Raw genomic sequence first — 19,301 nt, forward strand, 5'->3', positions numbered from 1 at the left:
AGTAGGTACTTAACTTGCGTTTATTGGATGTGATTATTTCCTAAAAGATCTTAGATATGGGTTAGCTAGGTAGATAGGACAGTACTTGATTATACTAAACGTCTTTCTTACCCTTTGGCTTCTATCGGTTAGTGAGGATTGTCATAACCCGCTAGTCACTTAAAAATCATTGATCCAAAGATATACCAATTTGACTTCTTTAATTAAGATCCAGGTTCCGCTTTGTGAACAATTTTAATAATTGCTTTTTGGTTAAATTACAATTTTATTTTTATGATGTTTCAAAAATATCTACCATACAAAAAGTTAAATGACCCCACTACGCAATATTTGTAGAGAGATCAATTCCCTAATTCAATCACAAACGCTAAGCTTATTCATTGCTTTTGTTTTACTATTCCCTTTTACACTCTAATTTCTGGTCATGTCCTTTCTGTTTGTCAAATTTTTAATGTCTGAAAATTTTTATCGTCCGCTTTTTTTTTTGAGCTGAGACAGACAGACACACTTTTACGAAGATCCTTGCAACAGCAATTTCTTTTTCAAACCTTAGAGTTAAATTACTATTTCTTTTTATTATTAGTCGTCTTGACTATCTAGGGTTAATTAAGGATGATACTTATAAGTGAATGGCTAACGCCATTCGTTATCCAATAATATTATCTTCTGTTTGTGTGATAAATGAAATCCTTAAGCGGCACTTTTTGAATCGATTAATGACTTTTTAATTTTTAATGTTTTTTTTTTTTTTTTTTTAAAAAAAAAAAATCTTATTTTTTTTTCTGTTGATAGCGCATTGGCATCTTCCTAAAGCAGTAACTGTTTCACAAAGATTAAAAAAAGCTTTACAGCAACCCCCTTTCATACCCATCGCTCACTATCCTTACCTTCTCATAGTTGATAATTACATAGTATTTTTCAATATACTAGTACTACTGATAATCATGATTTTCTCGTATTGTCTCATCCCTCATTTGGTTATATAGAAGAAATAATTACGTAGCGAAATTATGATTAGATAACGATTTCGATTTTGATTTCGGCTTCTTATGATATAACACCATATTAACTACAGTTCTCTATATTGTTTAAATTATATAAAGATAATTAATTATACGCCTATATGTCGGGTTCTCCGATATAGGAATGCTGCAAATATACCGTTACAGTTTTAAACCTTTGTAATTCACTTCACTTTACTATGTTGCCCCACTTAATTTCCTTATGACCAAAATCTACTTCATTTTTAACGATGAACGCAACTGACTTACCTTCATTAATGACCTCCAAATTAGGCTTTACCTTTTTTCTAAATCACAGTTAGATTGTAGTCCCTCTTTCCCCCTTTATTTCGTGTTATTCGCTTTAACTTATCACAGCTTTTGAATCTTTTTACTACACGACACAGATTTCTTAAAGGTCCTTAACCGCTATGAATCAAATTACCTTTTTAAGCGTTAACCTCGATGCAGGAAACATCAACTTGCGCACTACTCACCTTTTTATATCCTATTTAGGCCATTGCCGCGAAAGTATATAGGTGCAAAAATCAAAGAAAAATCTCAAAGCCTAAAGTGGAGTAAATAACTAGTTACAAACAATGACGAATAAGTCTAGTTTAGGTTAAAACGTTTGCGTTATGTCAGAAATTCCATTCACTATACATAGAATATTCATACTTAAGTATAGTTACTCCCCATATTTCATACCTTAAAGGGTAATACTGGTTACGCTTACTGGTTACGCTTTATACTTTTCTAAAAGAATCATATTGTAATACTGCGTTTAATAATACTTCAAACCCAATATGAACATCTTCTGGACTACTATATTCTTCTGGACTATGACTTACACCGTCTTTGGAAGGAATAAAAATCATAGATGTTGGAACTCGACTATTCGTAGCACATGAATCATGACCTGCTCCACTTTGCATTTCTCGAACTTTTGATTCCCCAACTATACTAATAGCTGAATCTCTAACGCTTGAAATGCAATCAGGATGAAATTTAACTGCATCAGATGTATAAATTAATTCAAATTCAACTGCAAGTTTCTTACCAGATTCCTTGGCAATTATTGGAAAGGTTTCCTTGATATCCGCTAAGATCTTAGTTAACCCTTCATCGGTAGGATTTCTCACATCAATTATAAATTCAACAAATTCAGGAATTACATTAACAACAGCAGGGTTAAGATTAAGAACTCCAACTGTGAATAAACAATTATGTTTCTTTGCTAATTCATTTCCTTTAACAATCAATTTCGAAGCTGCTAAAAGTGCATCTGATCTAGCTAATAATGGAGTAGTCCCAGTATGTGATGCTTTACCAAATACTCTTACTTTATACCAAGAATATGCTTGAACTCCAGTGACAATTCCAATCTTTCTTTCTTCATCTTCCAATACTGGACCTTGTTCAATATGAATTTCAAAATGGGCTGCAATAGGATTGGTCTTATACAGTGCTTTCACGGGTCCTAAATATCCTATTCTTTTCAATTCATGTTCAACACTTACGGGATCAGTATCAGTTACTGATTCTAGTTTATATGCTTGTTGTAAAGGAATGTTTTCGGCCCATACACTGGAAGCCATAATTGACATAGGAAATCTTGCTCCTTCTTCATTGGTCCAATTAATTAGAGCAATAGGATAATTAGGTACGAATCCATTTTCCTTAATCGTTCTTAATACTTCTAATCCTGATAATACTCCCAATACACCATCATATCTTCCACCAGTAGGTTGAGTATCCAAATGTGATCCAATAGCAGTAGGTTTAGCATCAGGGTTCTTACCGGGATATATGGCAAATATATTCCCAATTTCATCAACTTTCACCTCACATCCTAAATTTTCAGTTTCTTTAATAAACCAATCTCTTACCCCCTTATCTAAATCACTTAATGATAAGCGACAAACCCCAGTTTGAGTTGATTCTGGTCCCCAAACTCCTTTCGGACCGAATAATTGAGCTGTTTCATGAATGGTGGCTAGTAATCTGCCTGGCTTAAGTGTTAAAGATCTAAATGACATGTCTAATGCTGCCGTGTTTGTCTAAAATATCTTATCGTTGAAAGAAGATAAGTGAAAAGTTTACAAATGCCATATTTTTTCGAGGCCTTGATATAATAATTATCTTTTTCATGCGGAATTTATCTTTATCGCCCAAAGGAATCAATTACTTGATTGGGTCAGCCGTTTACAGACCGCCAAATGAAAAAATTTGGATTTCCTAATTTAGTTGAATCGTAATTGAATGAAAGTTATCTGATTTATTATCTGTGTATACATTGAACAATTTGGTTGATCTAACTTATTATCCGCTATGAACCCCACCAACCAGTAATAATTACAATGTCCGTATTCTTAAAATATCTGTCAACTGGGAATAGCTATGTTTATCCTTATAGTCCTCTTCCAAACTATCCAAGTTGAACCATTTCTTCTTTAAATACTACCTAGAACTACTAATAGTAATGGCAATTGCCAAGAGTAGTGGCTTGTAAATCCTTAAATCAAATCGTGGGGAAATCAAAAAAAAAATGGTGTTGAGATTATATGCAGTTTGGGCAAAATAATTTTCCAAATATCACTTGTCAGGTTAATATATACATGTTTATACGCGTGTTTAGGCTTTCAGTTTCATTGCAAGTGATTCCTTAAGCTTTCGTATGTTCAAATCCATTACCTTCAGGTGGGTGATACAATTGGTTATCATAGTATCCCAAATAATTGGGCTTTTGATTTTCCTTCGAGGATTTTTCCCATCTAAAGTTGTATTATCCGGATTCAATGGTTTCTATGAATCAACTTCTCCATTTAGTACTAGTTGGAATAGTCCAAAAGCTAATGATTCACCTCAGTTTGATAAGGTGGTAGTAATGGTGGTAGATGCTATGAGAACAGATTTCTGTTTCTCCAAATCGTATCCACATATGTCATTTCTTCATGAATTAATCAATAATGGTCATGCTATACCGTTTACTTCATTTTCAAACCCACCTACAGTCACATTACCAAGATTAAAGGGGATTACTACTGGTGGAACTCCTAGTTTCTTAGATGCTATTTTAAATGTTGCTGATGATAAGGATACATCGCAAGGTTTAAGTAGTCAAGATTCTTGGGTTAGTCAATATAAAAATTTAGGTAAAACTATCAACTTCTTTGGAGATGATACGTGGTTAAAATTATTCCCAACTACCTTCACTGAATTCGATGGAACTAATTCATTCTTTGTTAGTGATTTCACTGAAGTCGATAGAAATGTTACTAGACATTTAGATAAACAATTAAGTCAAGATGCAAAATGGGATGCTTTAATCTTGCATTATTTAGGGTTGGATCATATTGGTCATAAAGGAGGACCTAATTCTGTCTTCATGAAACCAAAACTTGAAGAAATGGATGGGGTCTTAAAAAGAGTTTACGATTACAGTGTTCAACAACATAATGACTTGAACGAAAGTGTTCTTATTGTACTAATGGGTGATCATGGTATGAATGATATTGGTAATCATGGTGCATCATCTCCAGGTGAAACCAGTGCTTCATTATCCTTTATCTCTCCTAAGTTTTCAAACACCTTCAATTTAGGATATACCGCCCCATTAGATGAATCTCCAGATTATACTTATTATTCCAAAATCAATCAAATCGATTTAGTACCTTCTTTATCAGGATTATTGAACTTCCCCATTCCAAAGAATAATTTGGGTGTGTTCATTCCCCAGTTATTAAAACTTTGGGGCTCAGAATCTCAACAGAGATCCATATTATATGAGAATTGTCAACAATTCATGGATTTATTTATCGCAAAGTATGGAACTGAAGAAGAGAGTGATGAATACGCTCATTTATGGAGTAAATGGCATAGCTTGAAAGAATCTGGATCCAGTGTTGAATACCACTATGACGTGTTATATGAAATTCAACAAATATTAACTTCTTCGGCAACTAATTATGATTATAATGACATCTTTTTGGGATTTGTGATCACAATAGTTTCATCCATTGCTGTATTGATCAGTTATAATCATTACTTTTTATTCAGAAATAGTGATAACGTACCGTATCATTTGGTTATCTTTGTGGAAGCCTTTGCTGTCATTTATTCTTTACACTTCCATGGATCATCATTGATTGAAGAAGAACATCAAATTTGGTACTTCTTTACTATTGTCAGTGCTGCATTTTTAGCAAGTTATTACTTCAAATCTTTTAACAAAGCTTCATTATTATATTGGACCTTATTCTTAACTGGGATTAGAATCCTTAAGGCTTGGAATAATAGTGGTCAAAAGTACTCCTATAAGGTTACTATTGGTTCATATCTTTTGAATGAAGATACAGATATCTTATGGGTATTGATTATAGCTACTTATATCGTATATTCAGTTAGTATATTCGTTCAAGGTGGGTTTTCAAGTTGTTTTGATTTCCTCAATGAAAGAAAGGGATTCTCATTTGATGTAAAACAAGCAGGAAGTTTGATTTCATTTATTGCTATTTTCGTAACTAGTTCAGTGGGTCTCCTGTTCAAGATTTGTCAATTCTACAATGACGGTTATGTTCTTCCAAGATATTTAAGATTAGTCTTCTTCTGGATCATCGAAAATTATGGAGTTTCATTTAAAACTGTTGATAATCCAGATTTCAAATTCCAATTACAAGGAGTCAACACTCAATTATCCAGATTAAGTGGTTACTGTATACTTGGATTATTATTCATCAGGGTCTCTTTAGGGAAATTGAGAAAGTTCAATACCGGTTTGATTACAGACGTCCTGAATCTCATTACATTATATCTTATTCAACAAACAAAGTTTGAAAACATTCCAATATTCTTAGTTCTCTTAGGCATAAAGTATTCAGCTGCTAAAATAATATCTCAAACACAACCTAAAAATGCCAATATCGATCAAATTTTATTAATCACATCTATTTTCATAATTTGTATCCAAAACCTAACGTTCTTTTCAATGGGTAATACAAATCTGTTGGCAACTGTTGATTTATCTAATGCTTACAATGGTATACTTGAATATGATGTCATCCCAGTTGGTGTATTAACATTCATATCAAACTTTGTAGGTCCAATCTATTGGTCACTTGCATCCCTTCAAATAATCTTTGAAATTTCCAAAGTTAGATTTGAACAGAATAATGATGTTCAAGATCTTATAAATTTCAAATTTTTAAGAAAATCGGTTCTTTGGGTTAAAGTCTTAATAACATCGTTGTTCTACGGTATTTCAGCTAGTAATTTAATTGGATCATGTATCAACTTAAGATTTCATCTTTTCATATGGACTGTATTCTCTCCAAAATTATTATATTTTGCAAGTTGGTCCATCTTAGTCAACTTTTTAGTTGATTTAATCTTGGCACTGATAATTCTTTTCATTCTCTATTAAATTCGGTTTCAATAAAATAATACTTGTATAATAATATCCTATATCTAAAAAAAAAAGAATGACATATCTAATTAACACCTAATTAAAAAACTATTTACCCAAAAATGTACAAAATATGTATAAATATATATATTGAAGCAACTATTGTAATAATTGATCTCTGTAATGCTCTTGTTGATTAATAAATTTAGCGGCTCTTCTATCATTAACATCACTTCTCTTCTTTTCTCTACTCCAGACTCTCTTTTGAGTGGCTAATTCTTGTCTATCTCTGACACTTAACATATGTCTAGTTTCTGCAGCAATAACAGTACCTTGACCTTCAGATAATATTCTTTCAGGTGCTAAGTTTTGTCTGTAATATCTAGCCATAGAACGATGACCAATTACAGCTCCTGATGGTAATACAAGTTCTAAACCATTTTGATAAATAGCATCTTGATCTGCTGGTGGTAAATCATCTTCGTCATCTTCATCATCTTCGGCTCCTTCACCTTCATCCAGAACATCTTCCCATTGATCTTCGTCACTTTCACCAGCAGCAGCAGGAGAGGCTGGAACATCAGCATAAGTAGAACTAAAATCGTAAAATTGTGAGATTTCAAGCTTTTCATCTTCTGATTCGTATGGTATTCTCATGTGTCTCTTTTGCTTCATATGCTCTCTGGCGGCTTCGGCATTTCTACCTTGATAATTACATGCAATACAGAATCCAAAACTGATCTTTTCTCCCAAATAACCTATTAAACCTTCCTTATCTACTAAGTAAGTCTTTTCTGGAATATAAAGACCAAAGTTCTTGAACATATGATCAATATTTTCGTCAACAGTATCAAAGACTTTATTGTATTTGGGTTGTGAAAATAAACAGGTGGTTGGAGTAATTTCAATCTTGTTTTTCATCTTTTCTTGTAGTATTTTGTCAGCCTCTTGTTCTTCAGTGAGTTCTTCATTTGAATTAGATGCTTCTTCAGTAGGTAAAACTTGTTCAACTGTTTCTTCGGTTGGTTCAACTACTTCCTTATCAGTAACTTCTGGTGTTACTTCAGTTATGCCTTCTTCTTTCATCTTAGCTAACATAGCTTGTCTTGCAACTTCCAAGATCTGTCTTTTCTTTTCCTGTATAGCTTCTTTTTCCTTTCTTCTTTGATCTTTCTTAGTCAACTGTTTTTCACCTTTAGGCTTCACAGCTATGGTATTCTCATCATCTATGGTCAAAGATGCAACTTTGGTATTAAATAAATCTTCTTCGATTGGAGGCAATTGAGCAACTCTTCTCTTCAAGTTATAACGATGCCAGTCTGATTTCATATGACTTCTTTGATCTTCCGCAGTGGGGAAGTTTAAACCACAGGTATTACAAGTAAAGATCATCTCTTAACAACAGTCTATGTTTAACTAATAATAATATATTATGGAGTATTATAGATCTAAAGGTTTACCAATAATTTATAAGCTAAAATTTTATTAGACGCTTGATGAGCATTGAAAAAAAATATTAAACTGTAAACTGTTAATCTGTAATATTTTTCAATCTGTAAAGTTTTACAGGTTTGTTCTGCTCACGTGAAAAATTACTGAGATGGATTATACAATTTTTTTAAGTAACAATTGCAAGCAAATATCATATCGAAAGTTAGTTATAAGTTTATTACAGCAGTGATCTAAAATATAAAGGATGTCAGGGCCACAGAAGACAGATATCTTTGCAGATATCTTTCCCAAAGTCGTTCAAACAATCAGATCAGCGTCAGCTTTGGCTGCTCAAGATGTGAATTTCTATAAATCAATAGATGCCGATTTAGGCAAAGATATGGATAACTCCTCCAAAAGTCTCTTACAAATTACTAATAGATTGTTAAGTAGTATTGGAGAGGACGGATCATCTATCAAGTATGGACAAGAAGAAATTACTGGTGAAGCCAGTTGGAAGAAGATTTCTCTGAGTTTGGATATATTATATGAAAATATTGAAAATGCCTTTGATGAACAACAGCAACAAAAAGGCAAGGCTAGAACTACAGAAGAAAAACCTATGGTTCACTTAGAAGATGGAACAAGTGATTCATCAGCTCCAAATAATAGAAATGATGGTAAGAGGATACCCAAACCACAAGTTCAATTCAGAGTACCTGTCGATAACTCAGAATCTCACCCTTTCAAACCAATGATTACTACCAAGCCTCATGGTTTAAAGACTTACGAAGAATCAACTGCATTAATTAATCCTGCTCCAACCTATGAAGAATCAATTGAATTGGTTGATCCCCCATATTACGCTCATCCTTACGAATTTGAAATTGATAATCAGCCATATCCGGAAGAAATCTTAATTCACTCAGAACCAATACCATCTAAAGATTGGGTTTCTACCTCAGCTACTTGGGTTGAAACAGTCGATGATTTAAATAAAATGATTGATAATTTAAGAGACTCCACAGAAATAGCTGTCGATTTGGAACATCATGATTATAGAACGTATTACGGTATAGTATGCCTTATGCAAATTTCCAATAGAGATCAAGATTGGATAGTCGATACCTTAAAATTAAGGAATGATTTAGAACCATTAAATGAAATTTTTACAAATCCAAATATTGTAAAAATATTCCATGGTGCTTTCATGGATATAATATGGTTACAAAGAGATTTAGGGTTATACATTGTATCCTTGTTTGATACTTATCACGCATCCAAAGCATTAGGTTTTCCAAAATTTTCATTAGCATATTTATTAGAAACATTCGCAAATTTCAAAACTTCTAAGAAGTACCAATTAGCAGATTGGAGAATAAGGCCGTTGCTGACTCCAATGCTTGCATATGCCAGATCAGATACACATTTCTTATTAAACATTTATGATCAATTGAGAAACAAATTAATAGATGGAGGTGAAGAGAAACTTCGTAAGGTTTTACATGATTCAAGACAAGTTGCTAAAAGAAGATTCGAATACACTAAATATAGACCTTTATCTAATAATGGAAACGGTAAGGTCTCATGTCCCATCATGGCAAACAATCCCGCAGAACCATATTCATCTATTATGGTTCAATATAATTTACCAATTCATAGAAAACCAATTGTTGAAGTTTTATACAATTGGAGAGATGCTATTGCTAAAACTGAAGATGAATCGGTCAGATACGTTATGCCAAATCAACTTTTAGTTGATTTATCAAACCTTGAAGATAACGTCACTACAGAAAGAATCTTGAATGCTTCAAGATTTGTTTCAGAGCATGTTCGTCTTAATGTAAAAGAATTAGCACAATTACTTGAAACTACTATAAAGAGAACTGCTCAAAATGATTGGGATTTAGTTGATAAATGGAATGAAGATCCATCCAGTGAAAATATTAATGAAATAGCTGATAACACAACAGTTCTTGAATTGATTAATCATAATGATCAATTATTGGAATCAAAGCTGGATTCATCTTTACTTAAGGCTGGTTCTAAATTATTTACTTCAATTTATGAAGGGGCAAAGAGTCTAATTTCTGTTGAGTGTGAACCAGATTCCATGACGATAATTAAGCATAATTTTGGTGATGAATATAATGAACGTTTGAAAAATGCTTGGAAGGAAATGAGTTCCATACATGATGAAGTTAAGATCAATCTTGGTAATCCAATAGAATCCGAAGATGAAAAAGATGAAGTCGCTGAACAAGTACAAGAAAAGAAAGTTGAATCAGTTTCAGGTTCAAAAACTGGATCTGCAACTTTATTCGCTGATAAGAATGAATTTGATCCTAATGAAGTTATAACCCTTCGTAAGAAGAATTTCAATCAAAGAAACAATACCAAAAAGGCTATTCAACTGGATGAAAAAGCATTTGATTATGCAAATGCTGATAAAATGTTACTTGAGCCTACTAATTCTAGAGATAGAAAGAGAGAGAACAATAAAAAGAGAAAGCCAAAATTCGATCCATATTCCAAAGAAAGTGATGGTCCACAACCATCTAAAAGAGGTAAGCATATGACTGTCGGTAAGAGTCTGACCTTTAAGGATAGAAGAAGATAGGATGTATATAGTGTAGATAGATCAGTAAGTAGAACTGTACAATATAGTAATTTTGCAATCAAAAATTGAGTGCCATATATTTTTCGGTATTGGTACGACATAACGCGTCCGTTACACACCTAAAAAAAATTGTATTTATTTTCATTTAATTTCAAGATGTATAAGTCTAAGACATTGAAGTATAGACTAATTGATAGATAATAGTTCTAACCAATAGTTGTCATAAGAGATAGATACAAGACATACAAATAGAAAGTCACGATCAAAAATGGTGCTACCTGCTCAACTACAAAACAATTTAACTCCATCAGAAGTTAACTTTCTAGCTGAGAATGAATTGGTTACTATTCTTCCTAGATATACCATGCAAAAGATGCAACTTATAGGAGTAAGTATTTATCGTATACTTTCATAGCATTAATGACGAATTCATACTAACAATTAACTCTATTTTAGACCAAAGTTCCAGCATTAAGAGCCATGAGAAGAGAACTGGTTCCATTATGGGTAGCACTAATCCTTAAATCCCAAGATAAATGCAGTATAATACCGCCTAAATGGTTAAATGTAGCATATCTTAAAGATAAATATGATGAAGAAGTTAGGAAGCCAAATCAATTCAGTGCCTTACCTTGGAATTGGCTTGAAATATCAAAAATGTTATTAGCTCGTGCTTCAGATGATCTTAGTGATCCATCTCATTTATTAAGATCCGTGTTACAAGATTTAAGAGAAATACGGTTAGTTAAATCAAGAAAAGGTTTGAAGGAGTTAAATGAATCAAATATTGTATTGAATGGACTTTCTTTACTAGAAATCAATGAATTAAGACCATTCGTATTGACTGTGATGAATAAACTAAGACAACTTCATGATACTAGTAATGCCCAAGATATTGCTGATCAAGATGAATACGAAGATGGTGGTTATGACGATGATGATGACGATGATATATAAGTTAGGTCTATCTTAATGGTCTAGATTAATTTGAACGCCTTGATGATTCACCTTGCTGTATGCCGGATTTTGCTCCACACGTTATGACTCTGAAAAAAAAAACTTAATTAATTACCAAAACATATAAGCAAAATATACATAATTCAAACATCAAAGGTCTTAAACGGCATTGTAGATGAGCAAATTGAGGAATTTGAATAGAGAATTCATTTCTAATTTGAAAACTCATGAATTGATAACGGAAGCCAAAAGGAATTTGATCCTTTCCATCTTGAAATCAACCACCACAAATAGAGAAGCCAGGAATTATTTAAACAAATATCAGAATCAATTTGAATTTGATTTATCATTCAAGAATGCTTTGAAGGCTAAGGATGATGAAGGTAATTCATTGAACAAACGTGATAACCAGAGAGAATTGTTCATACAGAGATACTTGAATTACCAGAATCCATTTTTGAATATCTATGCCGATAATGAAAAGATAAAGAAAATCCCATTACGTTTGGCGTTAATCAAGATTAAATTCCCTGCTATTACTCTGGAAGAATGGAAAGGTATATCAGAAACTTTAAAGAGATTGGTTAACTTGGGAATTTCTCCTGTGATTTTATTAGATTATGATCATCTATCGGATGGAACGTTTAAGTATAATGAATTATATATGATTAATCAAGTGAATAAAGTTATGAATCATTTAGGGAAACCAGATGATGAGAATGGACTTAAGACAACTGGTTTGAGATCTTTGTTTTCCAGAAAAGATGAAAATACTCCACCAACTATAAACAGTTTAGAACTGATATTGATTCCATTATATCAAGGTATAATTCCTATCATACAACCAGTAGTGTATAACACGACCTCATCATTTCAAGAGTTTATAAGTACTAATGATTTAATGTATGGACTAACATCCTCATTATTACAAGATACTTCTAATTTACTTTCCATTGAAAAAATAATTAACATTGATCCTATTGGTGGAATTCCATCCATAGAAAGAAACCAAACTAGTCATGTGTTTATTAATCTTTCACAAGAATATTCTGATATTGTTTCGGAATTATACATTGGTTACATACCTCCTACAGTACGTGATTTGCATGTTAGTAATTTAGCAAGTATGAATAAAATCTTACAATTAGCATATTCCAAGACTGGTACGGATGATACTACGGGTATAATTACAACTCCAAAGGTTATGTCAATCAATGATGATCAATTAAATCCAATTATCTATAACATCTTAACTGATAGACCAATAATTTCATCTTCATTACCAAGTTCAAATACAAGAACACCTCAATTATCAACTTCCATTGTGAAAAAGGGAATTGATGTTAAGATATATGATGAGGCTACTTTTCCAGGAACATTCACCTTACAAAATCTTATAGATCAAAAACTTGTAGATAAAGAGAAATTAGTACGGTTAATTAATGATTCGTTTGGCAAAAGTTTAGGGGTTGACAAATACTTTGAACGAGTTAATAATAATTTGGCAACATTGGTAATAATTGGAGATTATGATGGAGCTGCAATAATAACATGGGAATATAGTAATCATCAGAAAGTTGCATATTTAGATAAGTTTGCTATTGCAAGAAGAAATCAAGGATTACCTGGTATGGCTGATATTATCTTTAAAATCATCTTACAATCACATCCATTTGAGTTGATATGGAGATCACGTAAGAATAATCCTGTCAATAAGTGGTATTTTGAAAGATGTATTGGTTCGATGAGTACACCTGAATCACAATGGAAGATATTTTATACTGGAGAGTTATTTAATAAGAAAATTGATAAAACCAAGAAGAAAATCATTCCTGATGGTACAGTTGGTATCAGAAGAAAACTAACTCAATATTCAGATATTTGTGAAAGTATCCCCCCATCATTCCCATAGCATTAGACTAGTCTTTTAATACAATATATATTTATCCTATAATGTAAAAATTTCCCGATTAAGCAATTAAAAGTAACACACCGCAATTTTTGCAGACAGTTCAAAAAAAAATCTCATGAAGAGCCGAGATCCAACAAATGATCCAACAATTAATATGGGATTTTTCTGGAACATTATTATATAACCATGGCAAATTGAAAGGGTCGATATAGTTGGTTTTTGTTGTTACTAATCAGTGTAAAATGAGTACAATAAGTTCATCTGGATCAAACGTAAGACAAAGGAAAGCTACTGAAATGCTGGGTTCCCAAACCACCACCACAAACTCACAAACAGTTCGAAAATTATCATTTTATCATGAATTAGATGAATGGCAACAAGATAATCATTTCATACTTTCAGGATACGTTAAGGAAACTAGCTCTTATAAGGAATGTTTCGAATCCCTCTTTTATGTTCATAATGAAACCGTTAATATCTATAGTCATTTGTTACCGGCATCTAGTGTATTTTGGACTATATTATACTATATTAATTTTCAATTAGAGATATATCCAAATTATCTTGGAGTTTGGGAAAAGTTAAATTTCTTACAATTTGGAGCTGCTTGTACATTCTGTCTTTTCATGTCATCCACTTTCCATTGTCTCAAGAGTCATTCTCATAAAATCAGTAAATTTGGAAATCAACTTGATTATTTCGGGATTGTGATCTTGATTACTTGTTCTTTGATTTCTATCATTGAATTTGGATTCTATGATCATCCTTATTATAGAGATTTCTTCGTCACATTGTTCTTGGTCTTAGGATCTATCTGTACGATTTTAACCCTTGCTCCTAAGTTTTCTTCAGCTCAATATCGTCCATTAAGATCATTGATGTTTGTGTTATTTGGCTTATCAGGGACATTTCCTATCATCTCGGCCATACAATTATTTGGCTATAAAGCTGCTGCTGAAAGATGTAATATAAATTATTTGATATGGGAAGGAGTTTTTTATATATCTGGAGCTGTCTTATATGCCATGAGAGTTCCTGAACGATTCACTCATATTGAACAAGATGAAACAAGTCTACTAGAGAATGCAGCAGTGGGAAAATTCGATATTGTCGGTCATTCACATCAAATTTTCCATGTGTTTGTGGTTATAGCAGCGTATTGTCATTGGTTGGCTTTAGTGGGATGTTATCATTATTTACATAAGGAGATCCTTCCATCTATGTAGTTAGATAGAGTAGGTATAAAGTTTTTAATATAAAAGGTTTAATTGGTTTTGCAATTTTAAAAGAGTGTATATCGAAACGCGCAAATCTAAATCAGATAATTTTCAGAGCGTACACAAATATCATTTCCTTTCTATCAACATTCAACGATGTATACCAATCTAGTGATCCTTCCATGTCATGCTATATGGAAAGGTGGTGTCGAGTTGGGTGAAACTAGAGATGAATGGCACCTTGTGAATTTCCAAATTGATGGTTATGATCATCTAGCATTTAAAGATCATATTATTCAAAGTATAGATTATATAAAATCAAAACCTGAAAGTTTCTTAATCATCTCAGGGGGTCAAACGAAAGTTGAATCAGGACCTATTTCAGAATCATTATCATATTACCAATTAGCAACCAACTTGATAGAAGATGAACATAAACATTCAATCTTGTCTCGAATGTCAACTGAAGAACATGCTCGTGATTCATTTGAAAATGTTATATTTTCAATTTGTCGATTTTATGAATTATTCAATAGATACCCAGAAGCAATCACCATCATCGGATTTGAATTCAAAAGAGAAAGATTCTTAACTTATCATCTAGATAAAGCCTTGAGATTTCCTTTACATAAAGTAGAATATGTGGGAAATTCACCCACCCCAAAGGATTTCTCCAAACCAGATCAGGAAAGGTACTTTAAAGAGCTTGATGATAGTGAATATAGATTTGCCGTTAAATTCTTTGAACAAGATTGGTATGGGATAAAGAAACCATTAGCGTCGAAGAAATCTACCAGAAATCCATTTAAACGTTCTCATGGTTATGCTCAAAGTAATCCACAGTTAACCAAATTCTTAACCATACTTCAACAAGAAGATATAGATATTTCAAACGAGGAAGTTCGCCAATTATTAATAGATTTACCTTGGATATGTACTACAGAATAAGTTACATTAATACATAGATTATGTTATTTTTTAGAATAATTTTTATACAAGAAATTTTAAAATTTAGGGATAAAGCTTTTTTGGCAATTTTTTTAAAACGAAACTTCTAATCTTTTTTTTGTTTTAAAGCTCTTCTAGATTGAACAGCTTTACTTAATTTAGTTAACATTTCAACGGTTGATTCCCAAGAAACACAACCATCAGTAATAGAAACACCATATTTAAGAACTTCTTTACCGGAACCAGCTGGTGGCATACTTTGTTTACCTTCATTAATATGAGATTCAATCATAACACCAATAAGAGTATCTTCACCATTAGTTATTTGTTCAACCACAGAATCAAGAACAATTGGTTGATTTCTGTAATCTTTTCTTGAATTATCATGAGAACAATCAACCATTAATTTTATACTTGGATCAGTTGATTTGGCAATAGCTTCCTTTGCAGCAGCAACAGATTCAGCATCATAATTAGTTATTTTTTTACCTCCTCTTAAGATTATGAAACCATTATCATTACCTTTGGTTGTAGTAATAGCAGCCATACCATTTTTAGTAACACCCATGAAATGATGACCTTTTGAAGAAGCTTGAACAGCATCTAAAGCAACACCTAAACCACCATCAGTACCATTTTTGAAACCGATTGGGAAAGATAAACCAGAAGCTAATTCTCTATGCAATTGAGATTCAGTAGTTCTAGCACCAATAGCACCAAAACTTAAGAAATCAGAAAAATATTGAGGAGAAATAGTATCTAACATTTCGGAACCGATTGGTAAACCGATAACACCGGTTAAATCAGCATATAATTGACGAGAAATTCTTAACCCTCTATTAATATCAAAAGAATTATCAACATCTGGATCATTAACTAAACCTTTCCAACCAACGGTAGTTCTTGGTTTTTCCAAATAAGCTCTCATAACTATAAGTAAATCATCTTCTAATTCTTCAGCTAAAGCCTTTAAACGTTTAGCATAATCCAAAGCTAAAGCAGGATCATGGATAGAACATGGACCAACGATGACTAAACAACGATCATCTTTACCTTTAAGAATTTGAGAAGATTCATAACGACCTTTTATAACCACTTCTAAAGCTTTAGATGAAGCTTTGATTTCATGTTGTAATAAGGCAGGGGGAATTAAAGGATCGTAACCTAAGATTCTGGTATCATCGTATTCAGTTGGAACTGGAGTTTTACTCATATTCGATAGGTTAAACTTTGGTAACTATAAAATATGGATCTATATATGATTTAAAATAGAAAAAGTGGTTGAAAAAGATAATGAACAACAGAAAGTGAAAAAAATGTCAAGCCCGTTGCTTTACAACGTTTCGGAGCGGTAGTGGTTTAAAAAAAAAGACTGTATGCAGGTCTGAGTCATTGTACAGTATTTCCTATTTCAGCCATTTAAATATCGATTATTGGTAATTAGAAAATGATCTGGACTATTCAGGTTAAAAAGTAGTTAGACGATGAAGAAAAATGTCAGCCCATATTATAAAATAAATAGAGATAACTTATCTTGAGTATCACCAACTACTTTATATATTATATTTATAACATTGACTATAATCTATTAATGAAAAGTGTAACTTTTTTGGTAACCTGTAAAACCAATTTGCTGGTTACAACATAATTTTACATATTAAGATTGTCTCTTTTTACAGATTTAACCTGAGGGGAGCGGACTTCACTACACTGACTGCACTATATACAGTACGCACACACCCCCACTTTCTAACAGAGGAGAGACCGTGTATCAAAATATCACCTAAATTGAAATAATATACCCAAATTCATATTACTAATGATTAAAGTTTAGATATATAATAGGTGGTTGATAGTATCAAAACTATCGTGTAATGAGGATAGAGATAAGTTAAAAAGAAATGCTTACTGAGAATCAACGAATATTCATCTCATTCACCTTATTTGGGTTATTAAATAATATCTTATATGTGGTTATCCTTTCAGCTGCTATAGATCTTGTAGGAGCTTCAACTCCGAAAGGGATTGTATTATTGGCTGATGTCATCCCATCATTTGCATTCAAGCTTATGGCGCCGTTTTTCATTCATAAATTCCCTTATGTTTCAAGAATGTGGACTATCTTGGCTATATCTACTTCAGGTATGCTTTTAATTAGTTTAACTCCTGCTTCATCAAAAGTATCAAAGATTGTTGGGATTGCGGTGGCATCTTTTTCATCAGGAATTGGAGAAGTGACATTCTTACAATTAACTCATTTTTATCATGAAGAATCATCAATTGGAGGATTTTCAACCGGAACTGGAGCTGCAGGATTATTAGGAAGTTTTTTATTTTTATTCATGACAACTATATTAGGGATTGAAGTATGGATTAGTTTATTAATCTTTGCTATTGTCCCTACTGGATTCTTATTTACTTATTATTTGATTTTACCATCTCCAGATTTGATTGTTGATCAATATGAACCAATTCATACTGATGAAGAAGAACAAATTGAAATTCAATCTCAAGAACAAGAATTAAGAAGTTCATTTGATTTTGAAAAACGTCCTTGGTATAATAAAGCAATCTATCATGTTTATGATACCTTTAAAGATATTAAACCTTTAATACGTCCTTATATGTTACCATTATTATTGGTTTATATTTCAGAATATACTATAAATCAAGGTATAGCCCCCACATTATTATTCCCTTTGGATGATTTACCTCATTGGTTATTTGGAAGTTATAGAGATATCTATGTGGTTTATGGATTTGTTTATCAATTAGGAGTATTTATATCGAGAACATCAATTAATTTTGGAATTCGATTTCGTCAATTATATTGGATGGCAGTATTACAATTTTTAAATGTTATAATTACATTGTATCAATCAATTTATTTTGATTTCCCATTTCCAAGTGTTTGGTTTATCATAATACTTACATTTTATGAAGGATTATTAGGAGGATTACTGTATACCAATACATTTATGTCAGTTAGTGAAACTGTTCCCAAAAATAAACGAGAATTTAGTATGGGAAGTGTTAGTTTAAGTGATAGTGCGGGAGTGGTTATAGCGGGATTGCTTAATTTATGGTTAGAAATGCAATTATGTAGTATTCAAGTATCAAAGGGACGAGATTGGTGTTTAACGGGGTGATGGTTAATCTTTCAAGATTAAGGACGACCTAGTTCTGTATAGAGAGAGATAGTTATAGATAGCAACGATTGATGATAAATGAACTAAGCCAAACCATTTTATTTAATATATACTCCGTAGAATAATTTAATTCATAACCGTTGCCGAGGAACACAATGTAATAATCTCATCATCTTTTTTGACGTAAAAAAAAAGTCAACCTTAAACACGCCGGGGGTAGGAAGGACGGTATTATTTTTAGACAATTCACTGTCTCCCTAGATGAACTGAATCATCAATCACTAACTATTACTCTACTCTCCTCCACCCCCTCGTGTTTAATGACATTTTTGTTTGAATTTTGTGTATCTATTGTGGTATCCATAGGGAGTCTTCCTTACATTAGTTAACTTCTGCTCACTAAAATTAGGGAGAGAAAAAAAAGGGGGAAAGCACTAGAAGCTCACTGAGCCAGTACGAAAGAAGGAAGGATGGAAGGAGTTTGCGAAATCAATTTTTTATTTTACGGATAATTATAATTTTAATTTTTGTGATTTGTTTTGTTTTGTTTTGTTTTGATGGGGCCCCGGTGGGCCATCCACCATGAGTCGAATGGAATGGAATTGATTAGATGGCAAATCAATTTATTTACTGATAACCAAAATTTTATAATTTTGTATAAC

The 19,301-nt window shown here is 32.3% G+C and overlaps 10 protein-coding genes across 10 annotated transcripts; 7 read left to right on the forward strand and 3 right to left on the reverse strand. All coding sequences in view use genetic code 12, as the record gives it.

Annotated features, from left to right (window-relative positions):
* Nucleotides 1-1,747: 1,747 nt before the first annotated feature.
* On the reverse strand, nucleotides 1,748-3,040 carry DFJ63DRAFT_286522 (uncharacterized protein; the record flags this gene model as incomplete). Its single annotated transcript, XM_064904980.1, has 1 exon — nucleotides 1,748-3,040. One exon carries the CDS (start codon nucleotides 3,038-3,040, stop codon nucleotides 1,748-1,750), a length of 1,293 nt encoding a protein of 430 aa, XP_064762622.1.
* Nucleotides 3,041-3,500: 460 nt separating this feature from the next.
* Nucleotides 3,501-6,494, forward strand: GPI7 (mannose-ethanolamine phosphotransferase). The gene has a single exon (XM_064903241.1). It carries the CDS (start codon nucleotides 3,679-3,681, stop codon nucleotides 6,421-6,423), a length of 2,745 nt encoding a protein of 914 aa, XP_064762623.1. The 5' UTR covers nucleotides 3,501-3,678; the 3' UTR covers nucleotides 6,424-6,494.
* On the reverse strand, nucleotides 6,434-7,946 carry REI1 (Rei1p). The gene has a single exon (XM_064906939.1). The coding sequence runs from the start codon at nucleotides 7,795-7,797 to the stop codon at nucleotides 6,565-6,567; it is 1,233 nt and encodes a 410-aa protein (XP_064762624.1). The 5' UTR covers nucleotides 7,798-7,946; the 3' UTR covers nucleotides 6,434-6,564.
* Nucleotides 7,947-10,533, forward strand: RRP6 (exosome nuclease subunit). The gene has a single exon (XM_064906940.1). The coding sequence runs from the start codon at nucleotides 8,102-8,104 to the stop codon at nucleotides 10,454-10,456; it is 2,355 nt and encodes a 784-aa protein (XP_064762625.1). The 5' UTR covers nucleotides 7,947-8,101; the 3' UTR covers nucleotides 10,457-10,533.
* A 57-nt stretch (nucleotides 10,534-10,590) lies between these two features.
* On the forward strand, nucleotides 10,591-11,501 carry PSF2 (DNA replication protein). Its single transcript, XM_064903236.1, has 2 exons — nucleotides 10,591-10,844; nucleotides 10,913-11,501. Exons 1-2 carry the CDS (start codon nucleotides 10,725-10,727, stop codon nucleotides 11,411-11,413), a joined length of 621 nt encoding a protein of 206 aa, XP_064762626.1. The 5' UTR covers nucleotides 10,591-10,724; the 3' UTR covers nucleotides 11,414-11,501.
* On the forward strand, nucleotides 11,501-13,446 carry ARG2 (acetyl-CoA:L-glutamate N-acetyltransferase). The gene has a single exon (XM_064903240.1). The coding sequence runs from the start codon at nucleotides 11,589-11,591 to the stop codon at nucleotides 13,323-13,325; it is 1,737 nt and encodes a 578-aa protein (XP_064762627.1). The 5' UTR covers nucleotides 11,501-11,588; the 3' UTR covers nucleotides 13,326-13,446.
* On the forward strand, nucleotides 13,447-14,760 carry DFJ63DRAFT_114466 (PAQR-type receptor). Its single transcript, XM_064903237.1, has one exon. The coding sequence runs from the start codon at nucleotides 13,568-13,570 to the stop codon at nucleotides 14,549-14,551; it is 984 nt and encodes a 327-aa protein (XP_064762628.1). The 5' UTR covers nucleotides 13,447-13,567; the 3' UTR covers nucleotides 14,552-14,760.
* Nucleotides 14,699-15,490, forward strand: DFJ63DRAFT_338513 (uncharacterized protein; the record flags this gene model as incomplete). Its single annotated transcript, XM_064908677.1, has 1 exon — nucleotides 14,699-15,490. One exon carries the CDS (start codon nucleotides 14,699-14,701, stop codon nucleotides 15,488-15,490), a length of 792 nt encoding a protein of 263 aa, XP_064762629.1.
* ARO4 (3-deoxy-7-phosphoheptulonate synthase) lies at nucleotides 15,366-17,047 on the reverse strand. Its single transcript, XM_064903238.1, has one exon. It carries the CDS (start codon nucleotides 16,701-16,703, stop codon nucleotides 15,597-15,599), a length of 1,107 nt encoding a protein of 368 aa, XP_064762630.1. The 5' UTR covers nucleotides 16,704-17,047; the 3' UTR covers nucleotides 15,366-15,596.
* Nucleotides 17,048-19,065, forward strand: DFJ63DRAFT_114469 (amino acid transporter). Its single transcript, XM_064903239.1, has one exon. It carries the CDS (start codon nucleotides 17,392-17,394, stop codon nucleotides 18,637-18,639), a length of 1,248 nt encoding a protein of 415 aa, XP_064762631.1. The 5' UTR covers nucleotides 17,048-17,391; the 3' UTR covers nucleotides 18,640-19,065.
* The last annotated feature ends 236 nt before the right edge of the window (nucleotides 19,066-19,301 follow it).

Source organism: Scheffersomyces coipomensis (genome assembly GCF_036884675.1).
Source record: "Scheffersomyces coipomensis strain NRRL Y-17651 chromosome Unknown DFJ63scaffold_3, whole genome shotgun sequence".
Taxonomy (NCBI): Eukaryota; Fungi; Ascomycota; class Pichiomycetes; order Serinales; family Debaryomycetaceae; genus Scheffersomyces; species Scheffersomyces coipomensis.